The sequence below is a fragment of the Nicotiana tabacum genome, chromosome 12 (genome assembly GCF_000715075.1).
Source record: "Nicotiana tabacum cultivar K326 chromosome 12, ASM71507v2, whole genome shotgun sequence".
Classification (NCBI taxonomy): domain Eukaryota; kingdom Viridiplantae; phylum Streptophyta; class Magnoliopsida; order Solanales; family Solanaceae; genus Nicotiana; species Nicotiana tabacum.
Genome location: NC_134091.1, coordinates 19,215,067 through 19,225,084, shown reverse-complemented (window position 1 = coordinate 19,225,084; position 10,018 = coordinate 19,215,067). Strand labels below are relative to the sequence as shown.

General features: G+C 34.0%; 2 protein-coding genes across 2 annotated transcripts; both read left to right on the top strand.

Moving 5' to 3' along the window:
- The first annotated feature begins 1,387 nt into the window (after nucleotides 1–1,387).
- Nucleotides 1,388–2,940, top strand: LOC107783928 (sterol carrier protein 2). The gene is given in 6 exon segments (XM_016604954.2): nucleotides 1,388–1,713; nucleotides 1,812–1,847; nucleotides 1,849–1,873; nucleotides 2,080–2,182; nucleotides 2,301–2,401; nucleotides 2,664–2,940. Coding segments are annotated over 5 exon segments (378 nt in total). The 5' UTR covers nucleotides 1,388–1,581; the 3' UTR covers nucleotides 2,383–2,401; nucleotides 2,664–2,940.
- A 3,631-nt stretch (nucleotides 2,941–6,571) lies between these two features.
- Nucleotides 6,572–9,373, top strand: LOC107783940 (alpha-amylase). The gene is made up of 4 exons (XM_016604968.1): nucleotides 6,572–6,775; nucleotides 6,895–7,027; nucleotides 7,903–8,708; nucleotides 8,999–9,373. The coding sequence occupies exons 1-4, from the start codon at nucleotides 6,701–6,703 to the stop codon at nucleotides 9,251–9,253; spliced, it is 1,269 nt and encodes a 422-aa protein (XP_016460454.1). The 5' UTR covers nucleotides 6,572–6,700; the 3' UTR covers nucleotides 9,254–9,373.
- The last annotated feature ends 645 nt before the right edge of the window (nucleotides 9,374–10,018 follow it).

Genomic DNA, 10,018 nt, shown 5'->3' with positions numbered 1-10,018 from the left:
CAAGGCCTAATTTTTCAGTTAATGTCTTAGCAAGATATAGCTCTGCTCCTATAAGGAGATATTGGAATGGAATCAAACACATATTGCAGTATCTAAAAGGGACTACTGATATGGGCTTATTTTATGGCAATGATTGTAGTCCCGATCTTGTTGGTTATGCCGATGGTGGGTATTTATCTAACCCACACAAGGCTCGATCTCAAATAGATTATGTATTTATATGTGGAGGCACTACAATATCTTGGTGATCGACTAAGCAATCAATCGTGGCTACTTCATCTAATCATGCTGAGATAATTGCTATTCATGAAGCAAGTCGAGAATGTGTATGGTTGAGGTCTGTAATACACCTTATACGAGGCAAATGTGGTTTGAAGTGTGACAAACTACCCACAATTTTGTATGAAGACAATGCAACATGCATAGCTCAATTGAAGAGAGGATTCATAAAAGGGGATAGAACAAAACACATTTCACCAAAGTTATTTTTCACACATGATCTTCAAAAGAATGGTGATATCAGTGTGAAACATATATGTTCAAGTGATAATATGGCTGATTTGTTCACCAAATCTCTACTGACGTCAACCTTCAAGAAACTAGTGTACAAGATTGGGATGCGAAGGCTCAAGGATGTGAATTGATGCTATCATCAGGGGGAGTTAATACGCAGTGTACTCTTTTTCCCTTACAAGGTTTTGTCCCACTGGGTTTTCCTTGCAAGGTTTTAATGAGGCAACCAAAAAGCGTATTCCTAAACATGTGTACTCTTTTTCCTTCACTAGGATTTTTTTCTAATAAGGTTTTAACGAGACACATTATCTATGGACATCCAAGGGGGAGTGTTATAAGAAATATCAAATTATGGTGGATGTCTACTCTTCCTCCATGATTTTCGTCTCAAATGTTTAATGACATTTTCAATGACATATTTTCTTCACTTTTTATACATATATAAATGTCTTGTAATAGATAAAAAAAATACACATAATTAAATAAGAAATAATAATCTCTCATTTATTTTTCTTTATATATCTTAACTTGTTTTTTCTCGTTTTATATTGTTAATCTGAGTAATATTTTATAATAAAACTTTTATTTTGTTGGTTTAGTTGGGAGAGTTATCTTTTTTTCTCGTTACGATTTGTTTCCCTTGAAAAGTGAAATTTGGGGCTCGCGCATTACCAATCCCAGCCGCAGGTACCTATTATAAAAAATAAATCGCGGGTCCCGATACAGAGAATCCTGTTCTCATCACACGCGGCTTCAGAAAAGAGCGAGTAAGCAAACTTTAAAACGACAAGCGCGTAACGCCCTAATTCTTTGTAAGTACGTCATCCTAATCTTGTACATCGAATTGCGTGTCCACACCATGACTAATCATGCACCCCTTTGCCATTTCCTCTTCGTTTGCTAACCAAAACTGCAATCTTTATTTTTATCTTTTCCACCAAATTCCAAAATTGCAGCTCCCATTTTAATGCCCATTAATGCTCTACTCTATATATTTCTCTTTCCCTAGGCCATAAATTTCTTTTATTTTGCTCTTGAACTTATTTGTTGCAAATAGTAGCAGTAGCTATGGCGGATAATTCCACTCAGTTGAAATCCGATGCTATATTTGAGCAAATGAAACTTCATCTCACTACTGATGCTGGCAAGGCACTCATCAAAAAAATTGGCCTCGTTTACCAAATCAACATCGCCCCTAAGGTAAATTCCCCCTTTTTCCTCATCTTACATTCCTGTATATATATAAAAAAATTATTTTCCTTAATTTGATAATTCTTTTTAAATTTCTTGATCTGCAGAAAATTGGATTCAATGAGAAGGTGTATGTTGTTGATCTTGAAGAAAGGAGAAACAAAGGAAGGTTGGGCTTTTTTTCTTCTTCCTTTCCATTATCGAGTATTTAAATGAAATGAATCCGAATAAATAGAAATAGTTGTAGAGGATTTATATAGTCGATTCCAACCAATTTAGAAATTGAGAGTGAAATTGTTAGCTCCTTGTCACTGATCGCTTTAATTTGTATGAATCCGAAATTGAATTTGGATATTTGGTTAATTGGGAATTTAGGGCCATATGAGGGTGGGAAGCCCGATGCAACCTTTTCATTTAAGGATGATGATTTTGTGAAGATTGCCACTGGAAAAATGAACCCCCAAATTGCTTTTATGAGGTACTCTTATCCTTCTATTTACCCTTTTCAGTTTTTAGGTTTTTTTTTTCAACGTTTTGATCTTTTAAAGTTTCGAGCTTTTTGATAATTTGTGATTTTCGAATGGATTTTGATGCAGGGGTGCAATGAAAATTAAGGGCAGCATAAGTGCAGCGCAGAAATTCACACCTGACATTTTCCCAAAGCCTTCAAAAATGTGAACAAAGCTACTACTAAAATGTCAGTAGGGACCGTTCTTTTATATTTTGTGGCACCAAAAATCAACTCATATGATAAGGAAATTCTGTGTCCCTTTATGATGTAACGTAATTCTGGGCTTTTCTTCAAAGAACTGAAATATGAATGTTCACATTTTACACATTTTACACAGACTGATTATTGTTTCTATCAATTTATATTAAGCTTATATTATAGAAGGGATTCTGTTTTATGGTTATGTCTATCATCTTAATATAAGGATATTTTTTTTAAAAAAAAGCAGCCCGGGCACGAAGCATCTCGCGTTTATGCAGGGTCCGGAGAAGGGCCGCACCCCAAGGGATGTGATATAGGCAGCCTACCAGTTGCTGATTCCACGGCTCAAACCCGTGTTTTATGGTTATGTCTTCATATAGTCGAGATTAATTAGTTTGGGTTTGTGATTTAGTTGACTGTATGTTACATATATCTGTAGCATTAGAAACTACAGCAGTTGTCATTAGCTTCTTTCTGATATGCTTATGGAACAATCTTAAGGTGCACTGTGTTCGTCGGCTTAAGGAGGGATGTTCCTTAAAATACATGTTGATGTTGGTTAATCTTGATTACCTTGCAGGAATTTCAATTTATTGTGTTGAGCATTGCATCTGCTGTAGCATTCTGTTTCTTTTTGTGTATCATTCCAGCCTGAGATGAACTTAAATAGAAACATAATCGGTGAATATTCATATAGCCATTTCTAACTAGTTTAGGACTAAGACTAGTTTAGGACTAAGACGTAATTGTTGTTGTATAGTGACTCGATTGTTTTTGTATTATAAATAGCTTGTAGTTGACAGTGACATATGGATCTTTTCTGTAGGATGGCTATTCATTTGGGTGAAGTAGTTAAATGGCCTTGTACAAAGACCAATAGAAGGCCATATTTAGTTGGATTAACTTATAAAGAGGAGCATCTTATTGAAATTAACAAAAATAGAAAGATAGTATTGCAAATACCAAAAGTAGAATTTTTTTCATGCTTGATCTTAGCCAAAAGGCGAAAAAAGATATCACAAGCAACGTTTTCATACATAATTAGCAACTAGAAACACATACTGCATGTTGGTTACTTCTTCTTCCCTGTTTTCACTTTGCTGTCATTTTTTAGCATATTTTATGAAGAATTATTTTTTAGTGATCTTTACTCTCGAGTTTGATTGTTAAATTCAACAATTTGATTGTTGTGATTTTAGTTCCACAACATCTTCTGGTATACAAAAGCAAGTGGATGAACCAATTCTCCATTGTTCTAGTAACTCTCAACCAAAATTTCTTCAAAACTTGCTACGTGTAAATGTTTATACTTGGATATTCATACTTGTAACTTCGGCGATTCACAGTTGACGTTCTGTTGAATGTACATTTGATTAGTAAATTTTATTTTGCTGGTTTTACACTTTTACTAGGTAAAAATAAGAAAGATCAGAGTACTTCTGATTTTCTGAAATCTGGTGTAGTGGATCGTCTAAATAGTCTCCGGATGATTGCTTATTAGTTATTACCAGGATCTATAAAGTGGGGAGATCCTGGTAAAATCATAGATCGTCTACGTGTTATCTAAATAACGCTCATGTATTATTTATGATCGTTGAGAGTCTATCGGAAATAACATTTTTGTCTTTCTACGGTAGGGGTAAGGCTGCGTACATCTTACCCTCCCCAAATCCCACTTGTGAGAAATTATTGGGTTTGTTGTTATTGTTGTTGTTGTTGTTGCCTAAGTGATCTCCGGTTGATCGCTTATTAGTTATTACCAAGATCGTCTTTTATAAACTGAAAGATCCTAGTGAAATCATAGATCGTCTTTGTGTTACCTAAAAATTACATATATATTATTTATGATCGCCTAATTAGTGACTCGTATTCATCGGTTATTAGTTATTACCATAAATTTTTCTTGTATAAAGAAGGAGATCATAGTGAAATCATAGATCACCTATGTGTTACCTAGAAATCGCTCTTGTATTATTTATAATCGCCTAAGTGATCTTAGGTTGCTAATTAATTATTATCAGGATCATTTTTTTATAAAGTGAGATTATAGGGACATCATAGATTGTTATGTGTTATCAAAAAATTGTCCATGTATTATTTATAGTCGCTTATGAAGGAATGGATGAACAATATATTACTATAAGAGTGAAAGACATTACAAGTACATGGCTAACCTTATTGCTTCTATTTCATATGGATTCTTGTATAGGGCCAAGATGATGCAAAGCCACATTTCTCCAGCAAGTACAAGAGAATAAATGAAATGAATCTGAGGCTTGGAGGCAAAGTTCTTAGTTCAGCTACACCATTATAGGCACCTTTAACATTTAATTATCGATACACTCAAAGATTAGCTAATCATAAGCCAAGTGACACTTGGATTACCACCAACACAAATGATGGCACGTCATAAGTTTCGGGTTCGAATTTTGAGAATGGAGAAATTCTCGACAGTGAGCGCAGTTGTAACTAGATATCGGATTGTTAAACCAAAAAAAGAGACATTTCTGATGAAAACAATGACAGAAAACAAGAAACGCATTCATATTGAGTGAGACTAATTTCCCCGGTTCTTATCCTCAGTTACAGACATGAATCTGACAACTTTGGTGATTATCGTTAATAATTAAGCCTACTATCACTTTTTTTTTTCCTTTCCTCTCATTATGTCCTAATCTATCACTGAATTATTCTCTGATTGTCTCCATTCTGGAAATAACTTGGAGCAAGATCAGGATAATGTGAAAACTTGGCCAATTTTCAAATGTAGAATTGTTCTAGCAATCACAACATCTTTTCATCTGGCCCACTGTCGAAAGTTTTGTCTCTTGATAGAGTCATAGAACAACACGAGAGATTAATGTAGTTTGAGTCGGCACGGAGTTTAGGAAACAAAGAAATTTTTGAAACTTGTGATTTTAAATATACCTTGGTATTTGTGTAACTATAAAATCATGTCATTAAAAATAAAATTGAAAGTTTAAAATTAAATTATTTTTAAAAATAAAATATGTCATTTTGCAGAACATACAAACGATGAAAATAATCTCATATAAAATGGAGTCATTTCAAAGGAAATTATGTAAGTCTAATAGGCGTATGATCTTACCATCTGAACCGTGACTTTTACGCTCACCATCTGAGTCAAGAGAAAAGACCAAAAGGACTGAATTATTGACAATTGACGACTTTGAAAGTTCACATCCTAAACATCTTCGTTGTGTTTGGTATGGAGGAAAATGATTTACTGGAAAATATTCGTTATGAGAAAATTATTTTCTAGTGTTTGATATATACAATGAAAGTCATTTCATCAAGAGGAAAACAACTTTCCTCACTATGTACAAGTATCTTAACCTTTAATTTTATAGTATTTGCTTCAAACTAACACTTATACATTATTAATATTAATCTCTAGCCCTAAAAAATGTCATTAAACTCTCCAATTTGTCGATATTAATTTATATTTTTTTTAAATATTTCACTCACCAACCAAACACACCAGAAAATAATATTTATGGACAAAGACTTCCATCATACCGAATACCCAATTTTGGGGAAAATGTTTCCTGAAAAATATTTTCCATAAAAAAATAGGTGATTTTCTCATATATTTTCCGTTAATTCCTATATTTTCTGGCGTATGTTCGTAATACTGAGTATCGCAAAACAAATGTTCTCAATGAACTAAAGCCCTCTTGTTAGCCATACTTGCTGAAATAATTCTGGATTTGGGGCGGAGTTAGGTGGACGGAAGGGTTCAGCCGAACCTCCTTCGTCCGAAAATTATAAAAAAATTCATATATATATATATATATATATATATATATATATATATATATATATATATATATATATATATATATATTAGATGTTGAATCCCCTTAGCTTCTTCGCATGTTTAATTTTTTTTATTTTTTTTGAATTCCTTAGCGTGAAATCTTGCTTCAGCCACTGCTGGATTGGCTTATCAATCTTAATCAAACCATGCTTTAAAATTGCACGTATCTATACCTAGATTTCTATCAACCATGATTAGGAAAGAAACAAAAGTAGACGCATTTTCTTCCTATCATTTGGAATAATAAAAAAGTAAGTGTATCTAATACCAAGATTATAATAATAAGCACTTAACAACCTGCTTTATTTTGAAAGAATAATTTGACGAGATTATGTTTGTTTGAAAAAGTCATAAGCCTTTCTGTCTCTAAACCACATTATAAATAGAGCTTCTTGTCCATCTTTTCTCCTCATCCTGGAGTTAAACAAAACACAAGAAAAACAATGAATTCCCTTTTTCCTCTTTGTTTAATTCTCTCTCTTTTTCCTATATTTGCAACTCCAACTTTGTTGTTTCAGGTATTCCAAGAACCTTTCCTCAAATTTTCTCACATGTATATATATGTATCTCTACTTTTGTGTACTTATTCAGATATATATAAGTGTTCATTTTCTTCTTCTTTTGTAATGAATTTTAGGGGTTCAATTGGGAATCAAGTAATCAGCAAGGTGGATGGTACAACTCTCTTATCAATTTAGTTCCAGATTTGGCAAAAGCTGGAGTTACTCATGTTTGGTTACCACCATCATCTAACTCTGTTTCCCCTCAAGGTAATTGATCTCCTGCCTTACATACTCTCTTCGTCCCATTTTAACTTTCGTTTTAGTCCAAGAAAAATGTTTAAGAATAATTGTCGCTTTAAAAAATCAAGACAAAAATAAAGAGGTCAAAAGTAATTATTATTATCCACTTTTCAATAGTAGCATTTAAATAGTCGAGAAATAAATAAGGGTAATATAGTAAACTATACCTTATAGTTAATGTTTTCTTTATTGGACTTGTTAAAACCTTAAAAGATGGACACTTAAAATGGAAAGGAGAAAGTAATAAAATTGTCAATTTTTATTGAATGCACGCCTAAAGTTAGGAGGACAGATGGGTGTGACCTACCAATCAATCAAATTGGAAAAATCATGGAAGATCATGGAAAAATCAGCGTTCAAATCCCAATAAAGGCAAAAAATGCTAGTTGATTTTCTCGATATGTCTAAGTTTTGATTGATAGACTAATCTCGTCTCTTTATTGGTTAGAGGTAACAAATATACGATGGATTAGTCTAATAATTGAGGTAAGCGCAAGCTAACCCGAGACAACCGTTATAGAAAATAGGAAAATGTATGACTTAGATGATTCAATTGTTAGAAATGATATATTACAAGTTACACATATATGGATCTAGGATTTTAATTAACGCCATAGTTAAGTGAACCTCTTATTCTTTCATGACAACGGTTGCATACTTATATAAATCTATACTCTTATACATTGAGGCATAGTTAAATATTTAAACGGACATATGTTAGATCTAATTGTCATACATATGACCTGCATTTTACATGTTTGAAGAATTGCACACATTAAGACTGATTATAAGTTGTTACAAATGTGATTACTCGAAAGGCTAAAGCCATTTTTTTTCGCCAGGTTATATGCCAGGAAGATTGTATGACTTAGATACATCTAAGTATGGGAATCAGCAACAACTGCAAGCTCTTATTAAGGCTTTACATGATCAGGGAATAAAAGCTGTTGCTGATATAGTAATAAACCACAGATGTGCCGATAAGAAAGATAGCAGAGGAATATACTGCATCTTTGAAGGCGGAACGTCTGATGATCGTCTTGATTGGGGTCCGCATATGATCTGCAAAGGCGATACACAATATTCTGATGGTACAGGGAATGATGACACCGGTTTAGACTTTGCAGCTGCACCTGATATCGATCATCTTAACCCCCAAGTCCAAAAAGAGTTATCAGACTGGATGAATTGGCTAAAAACTGAAATTGGATTTGATGGTTGGCGTTTCGATTTTGTTAGAGGGTATGCTCCTAGCATTACCAAGATTTATATGGAAAACACTTCCCCGGATTTTGCAGTTGGTGAATTTTGGAATTCTATTGCCTATGGCGGGGATGGAAAACCGGACTATAACCAGGATAATCATAGGAATGAGCTAGCCGGATGGGTTCAAAATGGGGGCGGGGCTGTAACAACGTTTGATTTCACGACTAAGGGAATTCTTCAAGCTGCTGTTGAAGGGGAGTTGTGGAGATTGAAGGATTCAAATGGTAAACCTCCTGGTTTGATAGGTATTTTGCCTCAGAATGCTGTGACTTTTATCGATAATCATGATACTGGATCGACACAAAAGCTTTGGCCTTTCCCTTCAGACAAAGTTATGCAAGGCTATGCATATATTCTCACACATCCGGGAATTCCCTCAGTGGTAAATTTAATTTCTTTTTCATCAAATATTGTTCATTGTATTTCTGAATAAGTCCGAAGGGGAGCTTTAGCGTAACTAGTAAAGTTGCTGTCATGTGACGAGGAGGTCACGGGTTTGAGCCGTGAAAACAACCTCTTGCAGAAATGCAGGGTAAGGTTGCATACAATAGACCCTTGTAGTCCGGCTCTTCCCCCGGTCCCTACGCTTAGCGGGAGCTTAATGCACCAGGACATTTCTGAATAAGTCTGTTTTGCAGGAAATTTATAACCATTTCTTGTTTTTGGTTGCAGTTTTATGATCATTTCTTTGATTGGGGACTAAAGGACGGAATTTCTACGTTGGTGTCAATAAGGAATAGGAATGGAATATCTGCAACAAGTAATGTGCAGATAATGGCTGCTAATGCTGATCTTTATGTAGCAATGGTTGATAAGAAGATTATTGTGAAAATTGGTCCAAAAACTGATCTTGGAAGTCTTATCCCACCTAATTATCAGGTGGCAACTTCTGGACAAAACTATGCTGTATGGGAGCAAAAGTCATAAACTTATCGCTTTTGCTCTTAAAAACTTTTACTAGTAGTAATTTATCATACAAGAAGTTACCATGGGAAAAAAGATCAAACTTTTATATGCAATTCAATGGAGCCTGACTTATTTTAGCTACAATATGGCGCTAATTTAATCATAGAATTCAATATAATTTATTCCTTTGTGATTCGTGATAATGTCTTCAGTCTAAACTTTTGCATTGAGCCAATTCTTCTGCTTGAAGTTTTTTAGTCCTTAAATTGAAATTGTGTCGGACCTCCTTTTACCACCCAAAAGAGATATATATATATTATTGGTGCCGGAGTGACAAACTTGAGTGATGATTATTTTATTTACAGAGTCGTTACTTGGAATTGAGTTTTTGAGGTTTTCAAGTCACATTTTATTTGAATCCCTAGTCAAAGGAATGTTTGACTCTATTATTATTGGTTTGCGAAAATAAAGTTCGGGTAAGAAATTTTGTTGATCGGGGAGAAGGTGTAAGTCATTCCCCGAGTCCCGTGGTTCTAACATAGTCGCTTTATTGACTATATTTGGCTTATAATTAATTTTGGACAAAATGTATTTTATTGAATTTTCGTGTTTTACCTATCCGTTTTTAATTATTAAAATATGGAATTATCTTTGAAACAAATCACGTGTGTGAATCCGTATAGTTTATTGCGCCAAAATCATGTCAGGCGTATGTGTACAAAATTAATAGCATTTTATTAATATTAAGATTGTTTTGCCCAAACTTGCGCGAACGCATACTTGGTT